The sequence below is a fragment of the Thamnophis elegans genome, chromosome 10, assembly GCF_009769535.1.
Source record: "Thamnophis elegans isolate rThaEle1 chromosome 10, rThaEle1.pri, whole genome shotgun sequence".
NCBI classification, from domain to species: Eukaryota; Metazoa; Chordata; class Lepidosauria; order Squamata; family Colubridae; genus Thamnophis; species Thamnophis elegans.
The window spans coordinates 373,567-397,075 of NC_045550.1; the positions used below are offsets into that span (position 1 = coordinate 373,567).

Below are 23,509 nucleotides of genomic sequence, written 5' to 3' on the forward strand. Positions count from 1 at the left end.
ATGTTGGCTATGTAATAGTATACATGTGATTATATGTTATGAAAATGAAAAATAAAAAACTTTATGGGGAAAAAAAGAATAGATCCTCACGTGGAGAAATGCATTCTCAGGGAGATGCCAGTGGAAAAATTATACTCTCCTATTCTGGCAGCCCAATTTGATTCTCATCTAGAAATCCATGGCAGCTGCTTATTTAATACGGTTTGAAGATGGAAGGATCTTCATCATAAGACAATTCCAACTGGCAGGAATTGTTTTCAAACCCTGACCTGCCTTTGTTTACTGAGAAAATTTCTATACACTCGCTACATTCAAATGAAATTTCTTTGCAAAGATCATGGATATTTCACAACCCTGTTTTTGTGTAGCTGATAATAGATGATGTTTTTACAATCTGGAAACAATAACAAAAACTCAGTAGGTTTAATGGCTTCTCAAGGCAATTTGCTTGATATGAGAAAAAATATCAGGAGTAGTTGGCTTTTTCCTGTCAAGATTAAGTTTTATATACGTAGATATATATATATGCACACACACACACGCATTTATTTTGCTTTTCAGAGATGTGAAACCAGACAACATTCTCCTTGATGAACAAGGTAAGGAAAAATTGTATAGTTTTTATTTCTGCTCTCTTGGTGTCTGAATGGAAATGGAAATGGGGGGGGGGATGTTTTTTGCCCTTTGTAGCATGTGCATTTATTTCAGTATTGGAATACTAGGCTCCAGTCTCTGCAGCAGTGACAGGCACACAAGCTTACGGGATTTGAAATGAGTTGTTCAGCTCATGGCTTTCTCAGCAAGCCCCGGGGCACAGCCATTCGTGGCCCCTGGATTTATATCAGGATATTATGACTCAGAATTTATGGTGTTTCCTTCCCTGATAATAGGAATGTATATTACATTTTTGTTTTGATTACCGTTTGGTGTTCTTGTTTTATTGCTTTAATAACTTGCATATAATGAAGATTTGCTTTGACAGTGGAGGCAGCGTATACATTGAACCAAACAAATGACGAAATAACTGGTGGAAAAGAGACATTATTAGTAGCTACTATAATTCTAATTCTGGCCAGAACAACTTTATGCAAAAGCCACTAAAAAACCTTAAATCTTCCCTCCCTCCCTCCTTCCTTCTCTCATCTATTTTCTTTCTTACCATTCAATACAATCATATGGACAGTATATACTCTACTACATTCACGCATTATCATTCACTATATACGTGTGTGTGTGTGTGTGTGTGTATCCCCCTCCTCTCTCTCTCACACACACACAGTTATGATTTATGAAGTCTAGCAACCAGAATACGGATCATTAAACCAATGAGGCTTCTCTCTCCCTTCCTAAGTCTTTTCTCAAAAATGATGGGTTCCTATTCCCAGTAGCGGCTGAAATCAGTAAGCTATTCCCTACCAGGCTGACAGCTGCACTGCAAGGAAAAGCAGGCAGAGCTCCCTCTCATTCTGTTGGCCTCCAAAATCGTAGCAGAAGACTACTCGCAGGCTGCAGGTCCCATCCTTTTAGGGTATTCATTGTCTTTTACTACTGTAGGTGCCTTTTAATCTGTTTTCAGGCCTAAAACGGCAGAATCAAGACAAAGGCTGGGTTTGAAGATGGATACCCAAAATCTGCTTCAGATACAGGAAGGATTATACTGTCCAAGGGTGTCATGTGCTTTAGAGCAGTGTTTCTCAACCGTGGGAACTTTGAGATTTATGGAGCTCCACTCTCGGAATCCCATGCTGTCTGGGCAATTCTGCGAGTTGAAGTCCACACATCTTAAAAGTTCCCTAGGTTGAGAAGGGCCACTCTAGAGCAGGGGTATCGAACTCAAGGCCTGTGCCGCGGGCCAGATCTAGCCCACCAGGTGCTTAGATCTGGCCTGTATGGCCGGCCTGGGAATAGCAAAGGACTGGCCCACGGTGCCTCTGCTAGTGAAAATGGGGTGCGCGTCTGTCTCCCCACCCCCACCCACTGTGGGCTGTTCTTGAGCCTCCTGCAAAATCCCCCCCCCCAACACAATTCCCTCCCTAGCTCTCTTTCCAGCTCTGTTCTCCGGCATGCAGGGCAACAAAAGACCACGTGACTAACAGGAAAAAATAAAAGGTTCAGTCAGACTTTCTAACTTCATGAGACCCCCCCACCCCCCACCCCGAGAAGTTGGAAGAGCTAATTACATTTTTTTAAAAACTGGTAGTCCACGTGGTCTTCCTTTGTTGCTTCATGCAGGAGACTGGAGCTGGAGAGCAGGTTAGTGAGGGAATCTGGTTGCTTTGGGATGTGGTGGGAGTGAGGATTTTGCATTGTGATTGCTCATAAGTAAGAACCAATAAAAGAGGAATGGAAAAATCCCTATCTGTAGATCAAAGACTGTTTTTCAGTCTTTGCAAGTTTAAGATGGGCGAACCTCATGTTGTCTGGGGAATTCTGGGAACTGAAGTCCATGCACCCTAAAGTTGCCAAAGTTGAGAAGCATGGGCCTACACTAGAGTTTAGGATTTTCCATCCCTGTTTTATTTAGAGTTTGGTGCAATTAAATAAATCAGTTGTGGTTTCCTTAACAAATTGTGATTAAAGCGATTACTGGACTTTTTGTGAGAAACTGAAATTAAAAGTTGATCTGGGGCTTTGATGATTAGATATGGAATTATGGAAATCATGTAGACAAATGTTAATCTTACTTTGATATATTTTTTTACTTATATTTGTAGCAAAGAAAGTTGAAAGTCATTCTTTTTTCGGTTTTCCTTCTTTCCTCTTTTTTTCTTACACTTTCACTCTTTTTCTTTCCTGAGCCTTTTATTTTTTCAAATCTGTTTTTTATTTGTTTATCCCTTAGCTTTGTATTTTTTTGATGTGTGAAGGATCAAAGACTCAGCTATTATAATTCTACATTCCTTATTTACAGAAATCATATCAAAATTTGGAATGAAATCCACCGGGAGCCATCTCATATAAGGCTGGCTCTGAGTCTCTCTAACCAAAAAGTGTTTATCGATAGAAGGGAATATTTGTAGCTCAGGATTCGCCTGTGGGGTCCTTGGTGCTCTCTGAGCTTGATGGCTTTCTTGCAGATGTTTCATTACCAAACTAGGTAACAGCATCAGTTACTAGAAGGGAGTGGAGTTTGCTCTTATTTTCATATACTAGTAGCTTAGCCTGTCAGTGTTGATTAGTTGCTTCACAAAAAGTGTTTTGATTGGTGATGGGTCTCTACAGTCTCAGGCGAAGAAGGGCTATTCTGCAACCCCTCCTCAAATGTTCTTTAAAATACAGACTTTCCCAGCATTCCTTTGGGAACATCCAACTACTCATCCTGGAGATTTACTGTTTGCTGGGAAGGTATGTAACCAAAAGTCAGTCTACATTTAGTCTACATCTGACTTTAGAGATATTTCTTCGTAACCAAAGAAAAGTGTATTTTCTGTGCAGGTCACACCCCTTGCGTACTGGATCTGGATGTCATAAAGCCGAGTCCACATTTTGTAATTAACCCCCCGTGCCCTGTTTTGGCTTTCAGAGAGCTGCAGGAGGCTGAATGTAGTTACACCCGCCCTGGGCACGCCCCCAGCCCTCCAAGATCAAACATAACCCTGAGGCGCCCTCAGTGAAATTGAATTTGACACCCCTGCTCCAGAGTGAAGAAGGGAGCACAGCTCTGGTAACTGGCATTCTCCAAACCAGACCAGGGAAAATCTTCTATTCTGACATTCTGGAGAGACTTGATGTTGGATTAGCATAGAAAATGACTCACTGCATTCATTTCCTGGCTGGTGGTACGTCACTCCCAGTGAGGCAAAGATGAAACGCACGGGAGCCTCGGTTTCCTCATTTGACCCCCAGCAATAGAAATATGTTTCTTCCCTCGGTGGAATTGCCTGGGTGTCATCAGTCTTCTCAACCTCATCACTGAAAACTAGTTATGGAAAGTTGAAAGGTGCAGCCTCCTGAACCTTCCTTTCCTCCCTCTGGATCGGACGGTTCAAGTAGAGCTTGGAATTGCATTTTCATGCACTTCCACAGCCAAATAGCTGCTCTTTGCTGCAGGCCAGGCCAGGCGTCTAGATGCCATGTCTCCAATGTGCCTGCAGTGCTCCGGTGGCATTCTGCCAAGGAGAGAGAGCTCAAGATCTAGCAGTTTCATCAGACACCCGCTGAGGTTTATGCCCTTCTATTTCAAGGTAAAAGAACAGAAAGCAAGCAGCAAAGTAGAGGTGTAAAAGGAAGGAACGGTTGTCTCCACATATCTGCTGTCTTCCCTTTGATTGGCAATGGGAACAACATCCCCAAAGGAAGAGAGGAGCAAGTGAGAAATACTGAGAAACTAGACCCACCAAGGCTGTCCTGCAAAGCAGCCCCATAATCTTTAACCAGCCATACCAACGATGTGTCTGTCTGTCTGTCTGTCTGTCTGTCTGTCTGTCTGTCTATCTATCTATCTATCTATATATCTATCTATCATCTATCATCTATCTATCATCTATCATCTATCTATCTATCTATCTCTCATCTATCTCTCATCTATCATCTATCTGTCTATCAAACCCAAGTACCACTCACTCATCACAAAATCTCCAGAACCATAAAACCTACAAACTTGAAAATTGGCACGTATGTTCCTCTTGGCTTCTAGGTGCTTGCTAAAAAAGGATTTTTCAAAATGACCACCAGGTCATTAGTATTTCTTATACATGCTCTGATGCTAAGGAGTTCTACTCCCCCTCCCCACCTGAAAAGAACTCTGTTCCGACTGCCAGTTGCCTCACATTCCATTACCACAGTTCAAACTGGCAGATGTTCCACTCCTTCATTCAGGAGCGTTCTGGGGCTCCTTACAGTACCAAACGTCGGTCTCACCAAAATGTCTGTGCCTTCCACCTATGGAATTGCTTCCGGACTCAAGGCGGTGGGAGCGATATTCCCTTTTGTGTTTCAGTCACTGACCACCACTAAGCCAATGGATTCTGAACTGAATTTCTCCTGCGTAGCCTGATCACATAGTTTGGTTTCAAAGCTCGGGTATCCAGCTGGAGTAGAAATAAACCCAGGCAAAGGACATCATGAGTTAATCTCTCTGTTTGTTTCATCGAGCCTTGGCTCATGAATTCTAAATGCTAGAAATCCACACGCTGGTGGAATAAAAATGAGAGACAGAGATTGATTCCAGACTAGCATTTTTATCTTGGCACGAAAGCATTAGAAGCGGCTGATCTGCTTCAGGAAGCTTAGGAGAGGTGATGTCGCATACCTAATTGTGGCATAAGCGAGATGTGGTTCTTAATACGCACAAGCTGATATCAATCACCTCTAGAATAGTATAGTTTGAAAACGACTTCCCCTCGTAAGGTCCTATATTTAAATCAGAGCGTTTGCTTTAAAATCCTTAAAGATATATACATACATTGCTCTCCTGTCCTGGAGTGCAGATTCCAGCCCCACCAAAGCAGACCCCTCTCTAGCTCAGATGCAGCCCTCTTCATTCGTGTGTTACACAATGCGCCTGGCACGTTGGAGAAGGTTCAACTGCCTCACAGCTAAGCTGCAAAACTCCAGGGAGCCTTAGAAGGCAGCTCTGAGCTCCAGAAACCTTTTATTCCGGCTGCCGTCTAGTGGTCATTGCTATGATGTCAGTCTGTATCTGCTAGCTCTAATTCAGCCTCCTGCAGTTCTACGTTGAGATTTGACGGATTGGTATCCGTGTAATGTATATCCGTGTTGAAATTCATTTTCCTTTATAACTCAACCGAGAGGCCCATTTCATGCCAGAGGGAACTTTTGAATGGAAAATACTCATTTATTTATTTGCTATTAAGAACTCACTCGGTCACTCTGGGCAGTTTACAAGGATAAAACCCAAGTATAAAAACCAGTAACCTTCCATCCGCTTAGGGAGAAACCACCCACTTGACGGACTCCACATCATTCTGGGGTCTCCGGGTCTGTTGGTAGACTGTGTCTTCAAGCCTTCCAAGAGTGGGAGGCAGTCTCTGCAGAGATGATGTTCCACAGGGGGAGAGCAACTACAGAGAGTGGCCTTTTTCTTGGTCCCACAGGATGGACCTCCATGAGTCATGGTGGCACAGTGGCTAGAATGTAGTACTGCAGGTTGGCTCACTGCCAGGAGTTCGATTCTGACCAGATCAAGGTTGACTCAGCCTTCCATCCTTCCACCATCATTTTGGTAAAATGAGGCTCCTGGTAAAATGGGGGCAATACACTGACTCTGAAAGCTGCTTAGAGAGGGCTCTGAAATACTATGAAGCTGGGTATAAGCCTAAGTGCCATTGCTAGTGCTAAAAGGGGCCCATAGGATTCCCTGCTTCTCCACTCTGGTGAGTTGGGTGGGTGTGGCTGGGAAGAGACGGCCTTTCAAATAACCTGGTCCCAAGCCATGGAGGGCTTTGAAAGGGACAGGCGGCACTTTGAATTGGACTCAGAAGCAAATTAGCAATCAATGCAGCTCCTGCAAGAGAGGCGACACATGCACAAATTTAGGCTTGCACAAAACTACGAGGGCTGCCGCATTTTGAACCAATTAAAGCTTCCAGATACTTTTCAAGGGCAGCTCCGTGTAGAGAACATTGTGATATCCACAAGGTGGAATTTTAATGGTTTTGCAATCAATTGCCAGAAGATCCCTCTATGCCTCTCCTGATGCATTCGCTTTGTTCCAACCCTGACAATAGCATATTCCCCAATGATTTCCCCTTTAAAAAGCTTATCAAATAGCTTTCCACACAACAGGAAAACGAAATGTTAGTTGGCTGGAGCAGCTTTTATGTATTCATGTGTAATCCAAGTTATATTTAAAGTGTCACAGCCCAGCCGTTAGTCCATCGATCAGAAGGAGTTTCAAATGACTTCCGTTATTTCCTATCATGCAATATCCCCCCCACCCCCATTCTGAGTAACAGGTAAGTCACTGCCACTTTGCCCTTTCATAATCACAAATGTGATAATGTGGGGAAAAGGTCTCTGACCTACAAGCTAAAGTGTAAGTAATTAAAATCTAAACTGAGAAGTTAGCTCATTCTAACAAAATTATATTATTATGATACAATTGCATTTTACAATAGCACCTTCTTTAGGATTACGATTCTTCTGAAAATCATGTCCATAAGCAACATAGAACTCTTAACTGAAACTGAAAGTGGCTTCTCCATAAAGAGAGAGATAAATGGGTTGCTTTGTGGATATATTAGTTTTCCTGATGGTGTAGTTAAACCAAAATGTCATTTAACCAAAATGTAAAAAGTTAATTGGGTGCTTTCTAAAAAAAAATCCATGGTTTGAATATGATATTTCATTCAGTGGATTGAAACTCTGATTGCGCTTATCACCTATGAGTTTCAGAGGTGGAATTCTGCAGGTTCTGACCACTTCTGGAGATCCGGCAGTGGAAATTTTGAGTAGTTCAGAGAACCGGTAAATGCCACCTCTGACTGGCTCTGCCCCCATCCATTCTCTGCCTCCCGAGTCCCAGCTGATCGGGAAGGAATGGGGATTTTGCAGTATCTTTCCCCTGCCACGCCCAACAAGCCACACACAGAGAACCGGTAGTAAAAATGTTTGAATGCTACCACTGATGAGATTGCCTATAGACATTAGACTATATATGAACAAATATATTGAAATACCTGACTCATTTATACAAAATACAGAGGTTGAAATATATAGTTGATGTAGTTAAACCGTATAAATGTATTAGAAATATATGTATTTGAATAATGGTGTTAGATAACTGTGTGTAGAATTATAACTACAATCAAATTGATACAACTTCATTTTTGTTTTTTTGTATTTGTTTGCTTTAAAAAAAACAATTTTCATGTGTTCCCCCCCCCTTTTTTTGACAATGCGTGTATTTTTTTTTCTTTTTCTGTCATAATTTTTAAAAGCAATACAGTAAAAGAGACTAATTTCAAAATTAGTATCAGATAAGAGATATTTGTATAATTTTATATTTAAAAGATAATGATACACAACTTCCTTTGTATCTACCTTTAATACTATTAACTGTTCTCTTAACAGTTCGGATGCCTCATGGTTCCCATTGATTAGGATTGATTTGATTTTTATGCCAATTCGTAAGAACCCTTACTATCATATTATCTCAATCGTATTATTATCAGGTCATATTTGTCAGAATGAATCAGCAGGGTGGTTCTACCTGAATGTCATGTTTTGTGTTCTGTTTAAGGCCATGCCCACCTCACCGATTTTAACATTGCAACCATCGTCAGAGATGGAGAAAGAGCCACTGCTCTAGCTGGGACGAAGCCTTACATGGGTGAGTGGAGACATTTCCGTTACTTAACGATGTGCTTTGCCTGCATATTCATAATGGGCTGAGATGGACCATGTTCTTCAGGCAATCAGTGGCATTAGGGTTTTCCTTGGAAAACTATGACTGTCACAATACAAGTGATTTAAAACTCACTGTCAGACGGAAAGAAATAAAAACCTCCTGTTCCTGTAACAAATTAATTAAAATGATATTAATTATTTTAGGGGCAGAGCCAGAGAAGGTTTTTGTTGTGAAATCTCATCTTTCATTTGTAATCCTCTACTGTTTCTGATGCTTTTTTTCTACACAGACTCCTTAATGTAAAGGAGTCAAAAAGACAATGGACAGACTTTGATTTCCTTTCATAATACTAAGAGCCCACTATGTGGAAGCATCTTTAATAGTAACCTCTCCTCCCCCCCCCCTCCCCAATCTCCTAATACAGTGGTATCTTGGTACTCAACTGGTTTGAAACTCATTGATTTTGGTACTCAACACATTTTGACATGGAAATTTTGTCTGGTACTCATCGTTTGTTTGGTACTCAACACAGAAGCTAAAACTTATCAGTGTCAGTTTCCTTGTGACTTATTACATTATTTTTAATAGGAAAAAATCATTTAGTTTTGATACACATTGTACCAAAATGTACATCCTTGAAAACGTCACCTTTTCCTATCTTAGATCCAAAATTGTATTTGTCCACTCAGTCCAAATGAAATATACATTTTCCTACTAAACTGGTTCATCTTTTGAGATTCTGTGACATTTACTTTGTTGTGTTTGTGTGCATGTATGTGTTCTGTACCATATTTGAGCATGTATAATATGATATATTAGAGTCATTTGGGTATAATGGTTAGGATGCCAGGCTAGAAACTAGGAAACTGTGAATTCTAGTCCAGCCTTAGGCACAAAGCCAACTGGGTGACTTTGGGCTTGTCGCTCTTTCTTAGCCCTAGAAAAGCATTTCTGATCAACCTTTTGACTAAAGAATTGCAGGAACTTGTCCAGAGAGTCTCTAAGAATCAGACACAACTGAATGGGAGAAAAGGAAACAAAATGTATTTAGCATATGGCAGATCATGCATGGACCAGCAATATATATTACCCTTTCACCTAGATTAGTAAAACACAATAAAATATAAATGTTAAAAAGATGTAAATTCAAATACCAATGTCTAGGCCATCTAAACATTGAAGCGCAGCATTGTTTATATTAAAAAATAATAATATTTAGCTTATAGTAATCCTCCCACCATTTGTTTATTTTGCCCCAGGCATAAAATAATCATCTAATTTAAATCTATTTATATTTCCTTCTCTTAAAGAGATTAATTAGGCTTAGGAATGCTTTCATTTTATATTTCATTAATTGAACCCTTTTGTGTCTCGGTCCTTCATTGATATTGGCTATTTATCCTGTGCTTCCCTGAAAATAAGACAGGGTCCTATTTTCTTTTGAACCCCAAAATAAGCACTTGGCCTTATTTTCGGGGAGGTCTTATTATTTTTGAGGTGCAGGAGGCAGCGAACATGGTTAGCTCATGGCTGCTGCTGTGTTGCAATATTTTCAGGAGAGAGTTTTATTTTAGCGCATGCGCTCAAAAGCCCGATTGGGCTTATTATCCGTGGAGATCTTATTCTCAGGGAAACAGGGTATCAGAAGGCAGCTATACGTAGATTACATCTCCAAGATTAAGCATATGATCCATCTACCTTTCAGAGCTGTAAACAGTCTCACTTAATTCTAGAAAAATGCAAGCTATGGAGGGGTGTGTGTGTCATATTAGCAACAATTTCTTAATTTTCACTTTATATAACTTTACAAGTACTATTACCAATCTGGAGTCTTGAGGTCTGAACCTCTGCTTTCAGCTGGCTTATCTTCCCAAATATTTGGTCCTACATATGAAGTCAACTTGTGATTCTCTTTTAGCCAGGATGCCCAGTTACAACTTAGAAGTTCTTGTGTCTCATTGACCTGTGATTAAACCCCACTAAATTTGTTAGAATATCTGGTTTTATAACTATGGGAATATGCAAAAACCGCAACAGCAGTTTGACTGAAACTAACAATGATGGAGGTATTAAATGATGTCCTTGTTTTTCTTTTCAGCTCCGGAGATCTTTCATTCCTTTCTGAATGGAGGATCAGGCTACTCCTTTGAAGTTGATTGGTGGTCTCTAGGAGTGATCGCATATGAGCTTCTGCGTGGATGGGTGCCTGGCATATCTTTTATTTTTTAAAAAATACTTGGAGGTTGCTTTTCCCCATTAAAGTGTGGGGAATAGGTTCATTGATTCCAAGACAATGAACATACAAATCAGTGGAAGTTAAAAAGTCTTATTGAAGAAAAATGTAACAGAAACAAGACAGCTAAATAGGAAATTCCAACTTTCTACAGATGAATGTAAATTCAGAAGAGAATTTAATGTTTCTCAGCTGTTGGAAGCTTCACACAATTTCATTTAACGTATAGTGACATTCCTAAATTGAGCCATATTGAAGCTGATCCCTAGTATTTCAGAGTTCATTTTTTCTACCAGTTATCCATATTTCTAATTAAACACACTTCTTGTTTGTCAGATACCAACAATTTATGTGAGGCAGTACCAGTCCTTAACATCAAGTTCTCTCTGCCATAAATGGCCCACCTTGGATTTGCTCTCTTAAACTAGTCTGCATCTGTGTGTCTCTGTTTCTCGGTCTCTCTATTGTCCATCCACCCATTGTCCATCCATCGTCCGTCCGTCTGTCCGTCCATCCATCCATCCATCCATCCATCCATCCATCCATCCATCCATCTATCTATCTATCTATCTATCTATCTATCTATCTATCTATCACCTATCTGCTGCTCAACTCCTTCATGGTACAATATTAAGCAATTTGAGGCAAAACAATATGGAACAAAATAAAACAAAACATCTGAGAAAAGGGATGGAGTCTCATAACCAACCAGTCATCCCACAAAGGGCCCCACCCTCCAGAGCCTAAGGACTCCTTTAAATAAAGCTAAGGTGGGGGGTTCTACGCACTTCAAATGGCTGCAAGACAACTTTGTGGGTCTGTTCAGGTTCCATTGTTAAAGGAGTGGGATCTGGAGCATGTGGATTCTGTCCAACTGTCCGGTACAGAGAGTAGCTATGGGAGACAGATGGTCTTTTGGATCTTGAATCACATCCAGAAGACCACTGGCAGCCAGTGGAGCTTAAGAAAGATGCCATCACATGTGTCTGTGCATGCCCTTCAATGCCTGTTCCACAGCATTCAGAACCAGCTGCAGCTTCGAAAGGGTCTCAAGGGAGCCCCTTATACCTTCTTGTAGGAGTTGAAATGCAAGGGGACCAAAGCATCATGATGATAGTAATAGAGTAATAATAGTATTACAGCAGTCTAAATAACTGTATTAATTAAATGCTTGATGTTATGATAAATCAATGTGGAGTTTTCATCTATTTCCATTTATTCATCTCCCCCCCCCACCCCCCAGAGGCCTTATGACATCCATTCCAATAGTCCTGTGGAATCGCTAGTTCAGCTGTTCAGCACCGTGAGCGTCCAGTATACAACAGCTTGGTCAAAAGACATGGTGGCATTATTAAGAAAGGTAAAATCGTTGTTTCTTTGGTAAGGATTGCAATGATTCAGTATCACTGCACAAATACAGGCTTTGATCCAAAAATATGTGGTCCCTCTGACTTGCCAACATGCCGCATATGTCTGTGTAGCAACAGTTGCCTTCAGCACATCACTTCGTTGTTCCTAGAACAGAGCCAGGGAAACCTGCCTGCAGCCCTAAGCAACGAAGTCGGGGACGGAGAGTGTTTGGCACCAGAGATGCCGTCTCCTCTCCTTCAGGTGCTTTCCAGCCCTGTATGTGCGTCCCTGCCATGGTGGCTGCAGGTCAACTCTGCCAACTGCCAGCCTTCCCTCATTCTGAGCTCTGTAAAATGAGGACCCAGATTGCTGGAGGCAACGTGCTGATATCCGTAAACCGTTTAAAGAGGGCTCTAAAGCACTGGGAATCGGTGTGTAAGACTATGCGCTATTGCCATTTTCATTGGGCAGATGTAAGTGCATCGTCAGAGAGGAAAACATGTTTTCTTTACATGTAACGCAGTGTGTAATTTTATTGATAAAGCTATGCAATGGCTATACCAGTGATTGCGAACCTATGGCACGTTGAGCCATGTTTGCCGGCATGGCAGCTCTCAGCTCCAGTGTGCATGTGCACACTGGCCAGCTGATTTTCAGCCTTCCGGAGGGGTCGGGGAGGCCGTTTTCATCCTCCCCAGACTTTAGGAAAACCTATGAAGGCTTCAGAGGGTGAAAAACAAGCCCAAGGTCCTTCCTGAACTTCCAGTTGGGCCGTTGAGCCGTTTTCCGCCCTCTCCAAGCTTCAGGAAAGCCCGGGGAGGGTGAAACACCCCCCACCCACACACACGTGTGGTGGGTTACGTGTGCATGTGTGGCGGGGGGTTGCTCACGCATGTGCAGGCCGGTGGTCTCACACACGCAATTTTGGCAGACCTTTAGAAAAGGGTTAACCATCACTGGGCTTTATCTTTAATTTCCAGTAAATGCCTTTACATGCAGTTATAGGGCTTTCTGCTGGCTTGATTAATATTTTTCAGATTGTGATACCCCCTATAGGCATTCAAAAGACGACAAAATGTGTGAAACGGTTGGGATGTGTCTCACAATCCAATTTCTCCTTCCTCTGGCGATCCCCGTGTCGAAGGGAAATGTCTGTAGGAGGCTGAAATTGTGTTTGGGTGATAACAACCCTCCATGGAAGTTCAAACTGTTTAATAACGGAGGGTCGTCTGTGTGTCAGACTGGAAGTGCCAGACTTCTTGATAAAAGCAAGTGTCTCCTGTGTATGAAACATTAGCTAATTGTGCTAATGATTGGTATCACTTGAGACTGAAGTGTCAAGTTCTGGAATCCTGATAGTGTGGATACATTTATCATTTCCACTGACAGCCAATTTAGGTGATTTCTGTCAGGACTGACTCCAACATAGGACTTTTTAGAAGCAAAGAGGAAGCGATCGGCGTGCTTGAGGGGAGGCTAACAAAAGGACAACTAATCTTTAAAAGATAGAAGGGAGAAACAAGAGAACTCAGCGCATCCAGATTCAGACCACTGGGAACTCCGTATATATTGAGGCCGTGGGATATTGAATGCTAGATGTGGGCAGTGGGATGATTTGTAGAATATATTGCCCCGAGCAAAGCTCCTATCTCTATTCCAGTTGGTTTGGGGGGGGGGGTTCCCAGATTTTTCCTGCCTGCAGAGTCCCCAATTCACCCACAGCCCAGTGGAAAGATGCTTGTGCCTCGGAAGGCCCAAAAATGTTTATGATGAGCTTTCTGGAGGACACAACAGCCTGACCATTTTCAGTGAGGAGAGATTCCCTCGTGCCAACGTGCTGTGCAAAGCACCCTTCAAATCCATTACAAAATGTTCCTTCAAATTCTTTGCCAGCCCTCTTCAATATCTGTAGGGGGGGGGGGGAATAAAATATAAAGTGCCATTGATGCCTGTGATGGTTGAATGTTTTTAAAAGACGAGTATCTTTTTTAAAAAAAGGAGGGGGGGAATGCATATGTACAACAGTGTACGAGAATCAAGGGTTCTAATATAAATCTGTCTCAAATGAGCAGCGTGTGTAGTTTTAAAGTAGGATTGTGTTATGGACAATTTACTCAACAAGAATACTCCCTCTGCTGGATTAATGTAGGAAAATAGCCTCCAAGCAAACATTGTCTATGGGAAGTAATAAGCAGTGGAAGGCACGAAACATCCTGAAGATGAGCATTTGTGGGAAACCAACATGAAGAAGGAATTGTGGAGGCGAGAAGTTTAGTTCATATTTGAGTGAGATGAGCATCACTACGGAAGGAATGGGATCTTATTCCCAGTCACAGACAAAAATAGAGCCTCTGAACTGATGCAGCTGGAGACTGTCTTCTCGTCCTTTTCCCCAAATGTAGATTTAAGAAAGGTCATTTGATTGTGCGCAGCCATTTCACCATCTCTAACCAGCAGTGGTGAGAGTGCAGTACTGCAGGCTACTTCTGCTGCCTGCCGGCTGCCTGCAATTTGGCACTTCAGATCTCAAGGTTGACTCAGCCTCCCATCCTTCCGAGGTTAGCAAAATGAGGGATCAAATTGTTGGGGGCAAGAGGCTGACTCTGTAAATCGCTTAGAGAGGGCTATAAAGCGGTATATAAGTGCTATGGCTATTGATGGAAGGGATATCAACTACCGCAGTGAAGAATTGGTGCTTCCCTTACGTTCTTTGTCAAATAGAGACTCAAGTACTGTAGGACCCATGATTGTAGTAGCTCAGTCAGAGGGGCTGCTTTTTACTACTCAAGTAGTAATACTACAACTACTGCCTTCGCATCATAATACCCCCGGGCATCTAAAATGAAATAAATACGTTTGTTAATGCTAGACTGCAGAAAACTGAATGGGTCTTTCGTTTGAAAATGGGGGATAAAACTAAATCAGGTTTAGCTATTTTGTGGATTGAAAAGCAAATAAATGAGAGGTCGTATGATATAACTATTGAGAAAAAGAAGAGGATTTCTCTTTCTACACTTCACTGCTTACGTGGAGAAGGTAGTCTTCAACCTTCAACCCCAATTGGAACCAGAATGTATGTTACTAAGCGAGGCGGTTGTTAAGTGAGTTGCACCTGATTTTATCACCCTTTTTTATTATTTTATGGTTGTAAGCAAATCACTGCAGTTGTTAAGTGGATCTATCTTTCCCCATTGATTTTGCTTAGCTGAGCAAAGGGAAGATCAGAAATGGTGATCACGTGACCCCAGGGATACTGGGACCATTGTGGGAAATGCCTGCTGGTTGCCAGGTGCCCAAATTCTGCCCATATGGCCGTGGAGATGGTGCAACAGTCTTAAGCATGAAGATGCTCATAAGTCATTTTTTCAGTGCTATTGTAACTTCAAATGTTCCCAAAACGAGTGGTTGTAAGTCAAGAACTACCCCGTTATCCTGAAAATAAGACCTCCCTGGAAATTAAGCCCAATCGGGTTTTTGCTGAAAGAAGCCCTCCCCCCAAAATATTGCAACACAGCAGCAGCCACGAGGTGACCACGCTTGACGCCTCCTGCACCTCAAAAATAATAAGACCTCCCCGAAAAGAAGGCCAAGTGCTTATTTTGAGGGGGGGGGTGTCAAAAGAAAATGAGACCCTGTCTTATTTTCGGGGAGACACAGTATCTGTAAAACAGCTCCGATTTTGTTTCCCGCAGCTGCCCGGTTTTGCCCTGAATAAATGTTGCCCTTCTGATTTCCATTCTCAGCTTTTGACAGTCAATCCTGAGCATCGTTTTTCCAGTCTAGCCAACATCCGGACTTCCTCCTACTTCTCTAACGTGGACTGGGAAGAAATTTGGGAGAAGAAAGTAGAGCCTGGCTTCGTTCCCAACGTGAGTCGAAGTGATGAGTATGTTGGTTTGAATTGTGGGTCTCTGCGACTCATGAAGGAGGCAGTAATATAAAGCCAAGGGTTGTATTCCATCCCACACACACACACACACACACACAGACACCCATAGCTAAGGAATTTGGGCCGAGAACATTGCTTTCCTTTCCCGTTTGCTATTCCCACGGCAGCCTCCTCCTCTCTGTCTGGTCTTCCACAGAAAGGCCGCCTGCACTGTGACCCCACTTTTGAGCTGGAGGAGATGATTCTGGAGTCGCGGCCGCTGCACAAGAAGAAGAAGAGGCTGGCCAAGAACAAATCCAGGGACAACAGCAAGGACGGATCGCAGTCCGTAAGTGTCCCCTTTGGCAGCCACCAGACAGAACCCGGAGACCTTTTGGAGTGTCCTCCGGTCGCAGGCGCTTCGCTTTCAAGTGCCTCTGATGGGGCTCTGCAGTAACCCTGCTGGGCTCTTGGCCAAATTGGGAGGCATCATTTCAACCCTTGCTGAAGTCTCCTTCCTTGAGTTGCTCCACAAAGCAACAACAGGGATCCTTCACTTCTCAGTGCAGGGGGGGGGAGTCACTACAATACAGGTAGTCCTCGATTTATGACCATAATGGAGCCCTAAGTTTACGTTGCTAAGTGAGACATCTGCTAAGTGAGTTTTGCCCCATTTTACTGCTTTTCTTGCCACGGTTGTTAAGTGAATCATTGCAGCTGCGAAGTGAGTCTGGCTTCCCCATTGCCTTTGCTTGTCAGGAGGAGATCACGTGACCACGGGACACACTGAAAACATCATAAATATGAACCTGTTGCCAAGCATCCGTATCTTGGTCTCACATGACCATGAGGCTGCTGCAATGGTCATAAGTGTGGAAAACGGTCAGTGAGGTTGTAACTTCAAAGGTCACTAAGTGAACTGTTGTAAGTCGAGGACTACCTGTACCAGCACAGAAGTCTCTTCTTATTTTGTTCTTCTCTAGTGCTGCTTAACCAGCAGAGAAAGAGACACGGGGGATCTCCCTTAAAGCAAAGTTGTCTCAGGAAGAGGTTGCCTCTTCAGCACCAATCTAAGTCTCCTCCTCCTCCTCCTCCTCACACTCGCCTACATTATGCTCCTCCAGTTAGGTGAGGCTGAAGCTGCTAGAATCTCAACTCCGACTATGTCAGCCTGGGGGCTGCCTGTTTGCCGCCAGTTAGAAGCGCTACCCTTGGGTCGATCAGGGACTTTGCGGTGTCCCTGCGACCAGCAAGGTTTTGTCTTCCCAGTCACCGTGTCTTCGGGATGGTTTAGGTCCTGCCGGACCGTCCAAGGGCAAAAGTGTCATCGGCGGACTCGGACTGTCGAGTCTGCACGATGTTCCGTCGCGACATTGGCTCCGCCCTCTCCCCTTGCTAAAATTGTTGAAGTCCACCCCTGGGTAGATGTATTAACCTCTAAGCCACGGGCTCTCCTCACTTTGTCAACTACACCAGGGGGAGAAATTAAGTGTTTTTTTGGGTGAAACCTTTCTATCAGGGCAACCTGGTCTACCCAAATATGTAATGGAGCATATTGCTTCCAGAAAAACACTTAATCTTTCCCCTGGTATAGCTGACAAAGCAAGAAGAGCCCATGGCTTAGAGGTTAATACATCTACCTAATATGCAAGTAGCCTGGGTTTAAATCCCAGAAAGGATATGGATAGCTGACGAGAGCTAGATAGCTTGAAATAGATCTATACGGGTCTTCCTTTATTTCTTTGTTGGTAAATATAAATTGGACACAAAAATAGTTTGTTGTGAAAGCGACTGCCTGCGAAGGCTCCTGGATTGGGACTGGAAGGAAGGAAGCTGTATGCTCCATCCCATATTTGCGTAAACCAGGTTGCCCTGATAGGCCCGTTTCACTGGAAAAACGCTGATTCAAAGGAGAGTCTCCCTAGTTTTTTGGAGACTAACAGAAAGGAGGGGAGAAATGCTTTCAGGCTTGCAAGATTCTCTTAAGGTAACCTTACGATAAAGACGGAGCTAATCTTCATTGTTATCCTTCTTATCTGGGCTACTTTGAAGGGCTGTTATTTTATTCTATCATGTTGGTCCGTCAAGCTAACACAGTTTTATTATGGAAAAGGACCAAGCTCTTACCAATTGCTGCTCCTAAGTGACACCACTGTTGCTTTTCTTGTTATTTTTCTTGAACACCGACAGCACGCATACCATTTAATGAAAGAACTCAGAGCCATGTAACGAAGCAATCATTCTGACTGAAAATATTGGAATAATGGGTGCAAATTTTATCTGTACTTCTTAAGAATGAAAACGGATCAAAAGCAGAAATGAGGGCAGCTGTGCAGACCAACCATTTCTAGAAACTGACTGATCTGCCCATCACTTTTTGTTCGTGATGGTTGATTAGAGGAAACAATGCTAAATAAAATGAAAGAGATGCTATTTTTTTTGACGTCAGAGGTAGACAAAATCTAGCAGATGTTGGTAGGAAGGAAGAGTGTATATAAGCCGTGGCATATGGATAGCATCCTGTTGTAATGATCCGGTTTGCCAGGCAGCGTATTCTAATTGGAATTAGGTCAAAACTAATCAGAATTCTCACTTTCAAATGCTTTTCAGAAACACCTGTTCTTAGTATTAAGAGGTGTAAAAGAACCTTCCGTGGATGTTGCCAAGAGTGTATTCAGTCTTTTAATCCCAGTAAATTCATTACGGGCTGAAAGCTAGCAAACAAAAATGATGTTAGATTGTCAGCCATCTAGCTTCAGTTAAATCTGACTGGCTTTTAAGAACGTAGAGCTTTTTCTCTTTCCATGGCAATAATTCACTTTTTGAAAGTAAATAATCCCTCCTGCTGTATTTCTAAACAAATTAGCAAATTTATGTCCAGCTGTTCCATTAAAAAAAAGTCTCAAATCAGCTAAACTGGAAATCCATTTTGTGAAGCAAAAAAATAAAGCAGATAATAGCTGTACCGGTTCTGATGTCCCTATTCAGTACTAAGGCTATGCGGCACAGTGGATTTAATTTCAAAAAGTGCTTCATAATGTTCAGGAGCACATTTGTAGCCTGTTTGCAACTTCATAAAATAGCTGTAATGTATCCTGGGATCCTTGTTTCTTTTGCCTGGTGTCAGGCCCACCATTGTGTCCTGCCATTCTGTTGGAAGGGGGGGGGGGGGCTTCCTGGCATTTTCACACGCTTTTGCTTTTGCTATAACTGCTTGGGAATTAGGGAAGGGGGGATCATCTTTGGAGACGAGTGGACTCCCTCCCAGCCGATTCCGGCCTGGTTTCAAGGCCATCATGGCCTGAGATTGAATTGTTATCTGCCTAGCACCTCACTGTTCTCAAAACAACCTTGTAACATCACATTGGATGCTGGTGGGCTGGTCAGGGGAGTTGGGCTTGGGGAAACGGAAGGAAATCAGATTTTGCCTTGCTTCCCTTCAATCACTCTCTCTCAGTAAAAGTCCTTGTGATTCAACTTATTAAATTCAAGAGTCTTACTTTCTTGAGGGACCAGCTGGGGCAGGTCTTGACACCTGGATTCTACCAGTTTTTGCCACCTTCCGTTCCCACAGGCCACAGGCTGAGGAGTTCCTTCAAGGCAGAGTAGAACGATAGTGCAGTTCAGTTTCTTCGGGTTCTGAAAGATCTTTTGTAGAGTAGATCTGAAATGCCACACACAGTCCTAGTCGGCCTACTCTCATTGTTGTTTTTAGCTTCTCTCTTATTGCCAGGGATCGGTTGGTTGGTTACAGTATTCATGTTCAATCACAGTTAGACAACTTTCATATCAGTCTTCCCTCATAATCAGTCCCATAGAACAACAGTTAAATATACCATAAAATAAACCATACAACCATAACAATGAAGGAAATTGTGCAATGTACATCACTAAAGCTCCAGCAGCCCAGCAAAATAATACTATTTTAGACACCTTGTTTAAACAACACAACGTGCGGATTGCCCAAAACTCAGACGGGGAAGAGCCATTCGTAAAAAGGCCTGAGCCTACTTTTCAACTCCTCCATCTCTTGGAGTGGAGTGCATGAAGAATCCTCTCTATGTTGGAGTTCACAAGATGGCCAAACACCTTTTGAAGGAGATGGCGCCTAAAATGTCACTTCTTTGTAGATCATCTGCATCTCCATCTTTTTTATGTGTGACATATAAACTTTGCACATTATTATATTTGAATGGCCTCATTCTAAATCCATGAAGCTCAGAGTAGAAATCATAGAAACCACAAGCTGATATAGAGAAAGTGTCAAATGCAGGAAATCAAAAGTCAGGTGGGGGTTCAAATAGGTTTATTGCATGCTAAAACTCTCTACAAGAATCTGAACTACTAACAGTCAAAGAAAATTGGTGGTAGATAAGAATCAATGTAATTCAAGGTGGACTTTGGTCTCTTGTGGATATTCTTAGCTCCTCCCTTAGGCTCATGCTGGTCATCTCCTCTTGGAAGCCCCAATTTTAGGGGGGGGGGTGAAAAGACATTCTGGCTTAGAGACCATTTGGGGGAGGAAGCATTTGAGGTCAACCTTGTAGGTCTGTATCTGTTGTTTTTAAGGGAAAACGGACAGTTTGGTGAGATTTTTGTAAACTGGAGATCAGCAATAAAGAAACCTATTTGACAAAATCTCAGAGTTTTTCTGGTTGTTTCCACCTGACAAACAGGGTAGGTGGATGGATGGCTACTGGCTTACTTCTACCTAACGAGCTATGACTGAACATGGCTTTTAATTCGTCTCCTAATTTATTGCCTGACATGTTAATGATTGTATCATATCAGACTTTATTAAGCAAAATAAGGTTCCGGAATAACTGGCTAATAGGGAAAAAGAAAAGCATACAGTGTCACAATTCTGAGTGACATAAAGATGGGTATTGTTATTGATTTTAGGTCTGTTTTTAATTCACGGCAATTATACAAGAAAGTATAATGTAATCTTTCTCTTTTTATAGGAAAATGATTACTTGCAGGAATGCCTTGAAGCAATTCAGCAAGATTTTGTCATTTTTAACAGAGAAAAGTGAGTCTGTTTTTAAAAGGGAGGTGAGGGTGGAAAGATGGTAAGTTTGGCTAGATAATTATGATTGCAATTTTTGGAGAAAAAGTCTCCTATTTTCAGTTCTTTTATATCTCACCAAAATCCTACTGTATATCTAAAGTTGGAGAGAGCCTTCTGATCATCGAGTGATGGAGATTGTAGGTTATAATCTGAGACATCTGGCACATTTAAGCAGAAGATATGTGGACTTCAAGCTGCCAAAAATACTGCATATAAGATATAGATTAATTAGAAGATAACATATAAGTTGTCAACAAAAGAATAATAAAGATGGCACCAGATGAACCTAGGTGTTTTTGTACAATAACAGGAATGCTATTATTTAGATGTTCCTGCTCTTAACATTCACTTGCCCTATGATGAGACTGCTCAGACTAGTATTAGGACTCCTCAGGCAAGTAAATATGGAGGATTCAGTCTTCTAGGGAACCTTTCAAAGGAAGGATATGCAGGGGACAGAAATTGTCAGTTTGTTGGAAAACCAAATCCAGAAAGCAGACACAGATAACTGATTCAGCAGGATTCATTAACGTATTTATATACATAACAACACATGAATAAATGTACAATACCAATAGCAGATTCTTCCAACGTGGTACAGAGGAGAGATTGTTTCAGAGTTCAGAGCTTAATGCAGACAAAGAGAACCTCCTCTGTACAGGGCAGTTAAGCTAAGCCTACATCACGCCCAGGCTCCTTACTGTCTGGCATGGCTCTCAGTCACCAAATAGTCCCCATTGGCTGACCCAGCTGCCATGCTTATACATTGGCTGACCTTGTTGCCATGTCTCTGCCACTTCATGAATATTCTGACAGAAATGCATATCCAGGGAGACTGAAGTGACAAGGCCCCTTAGACACAGTTCTACAAGCCTACCTGAATCCTAAACTCCGTCAACTATTCCTTCCCAGAACAATGTTTTTACTTACTTTGCCATATGCATAACTAGCTTTGCCTTCTGTACAGGTTGAAGAAGAACCCGGATCAGATGAACGAGCCTCTCTCTCCTCCTGAAACCACCGATGACACAGAGACTGAAACAGAATCTGAACATTCCAACGTGAACATGTGCAGCTCCGTATGTTCCTCTACAGGAAGCAGCTAGGGACGGTGGGGCAAAGGGGCCGGAAGCTGCTGTGCCTCTCACGTAAAACATTCTCAGGTTGCAGACATCAGTACAGCGGGCACTTTTGTGGATGGGGGGAAAAAGAAGAAGAAGAAGAAGAAGAGTCACACAAAGCAACACTGTAGAGCCACAGAAAAAGCAAATAGTTCTCACAGAACTCATGGACTGAAAAAAGAGACCAGAGACTTTGCTACTATGCAAGACCTCCACACAACTGTTCCATTTCTTTCTTTGTCCGTTTCTTTTGATAGGTGACAGACTGCAATCCGAAGCATATTCCAGGGAGAAGAATGTAACACATATCCAAGAACATGCAGAATGAAAGCGGGCAAGGTGGCAGGGCTAGAAGAGATGGCCAAGGCAATTGAAAAGGCTCCATCACTATTGTCCCTACAGCCAGAGCTGCAAAATTGTCCCTTGAGATTTCCAGAGCATTTGAGGATTCTTACGGAGCAGAGCGGTTACAGTTACCCCGCTGGGCCCGGGCTCAACAGATGCCCTTGGCTTCATGTGGTTTTTAATACATTTCATCTCTGGTGTAAGAAGTGCTTTGGAATCCACCCAACTAGGGCCAACTACCCTGATTTTACAGCTGGTTTTCTTAAAACAGTGCAGTGGAAGGTAATGTTATTTTTGTCAAACCGCTGCATCTTTTCACCAAGCCATCCTTGACTTTCAAGGGATGTTGTATGCTTACAAGCACCTGAACTGACGTTCACATTTTCTTGACTCCTGTAAAGGAGCAGGATATTACTGTGGTTTGATTGAGATGCCCTAATGATGCAGGAAGTAACATTTAACGCACTTCTTTATGCTGCTCAAAGCGTGATTTAAATATACCAATCATTGGCAACCGTCTTAACTTCTTACACAAACTGGAAAAATTTTGATGCTGGTTCCAGCTGTGGATGCTGCCTTTTTCACTGTTCCAAAAGTCACTTCTCCCTCTTTCTTATACCAAGGCTGCTATCTTACACCTATTTATCGGGAATAACATCCACTGAATGTAGTGGATTTACCCCAGATAAAAATAGTAGGATTGCCTTGAGGCTTTTTCTTACTATATTGTGGCTTTATTCTTAAAACTCTAGGAATCCTTGACATTGGGGTATATGTTGTACATAAATCTTGTAACTCTTTTCACTCCAGTTTTGTTCAAGGCTCAAATAGATTGTCCTGTTCGTATCTCAGTTGTGTTTTCTTGAAAGAAAGTGAACTTTGCATGCTTTTAATGTTGATACATTTCCCACCCACCTGCCTTGTCTTACTGAAAGTGATTTGCTAGCATTGGACGAGAGTCTTTTGGAAACAGGAATCCTTACAGCCTTACTTCTGAAGCTACAATCTTCTCGCCAACAAGGTTTTTTTTAAAATTTCTCTGCCATTAGGATGAATATCCAGTCAATTCAATAAAGGACACAACAGAGGTAGAATCCCTTTTATATATGGACTTCAGTGAACACATGCTTAATTTTCCACAGTTTTATGTGGAAGTTCGTAAGAAACAAAGATTGTCCACAACCGACATTCCTAAGAATCATTAGAGAGG

The 23,509-nt window shown here is 42.2% G+C and overlaps 1 protein-coding gene across 1 annotated transcript in view; it reads left to right on the plus strand.

Moving 5' to 3' along the window:
* STK32C (serine/threonine kinase 32C) overlaps positions 1–22,030 on the plus strand; it is a 30,238-nt gene extending 8,208 nt beyond the window's left edge. Inside the window, exons 3-10 of the mRNA XM_032225799.1 lie at positions 562–599; positions 8,204–8,293; positions 10,410–10,513; positions 11,788–11,904; positions 15,638–15,763; positions 15,980–16,111; positions 20,727–20,794; positions 21,801–22,030. Of these exons, the coding sequence (XP_032081690.1) occupies positions 562–599; positions 8,204–8,293; positions 10,410–10,513; positions 11,788–11,904; positions 15,638–15,763; positions 15,980–16,111; positions 20,727–20,794; positions 21,801–21,939 (814 nt within the window). The 3' untranslated portion in view covers positions 21,940–22,030. The remainder of the gene's footprint in view (positions 1–561; positions 600–8,203; positions 8,294–10,409; positions 10,514–11,787; positions 11,905–15,637; positions 15,764–15,979; positions 16,112–20,726; positions 20,795–21,800) is intronic.
* The last annotated feature ends 1,479 nt before the right edge of the window (positions 22,031–23,509 follow it).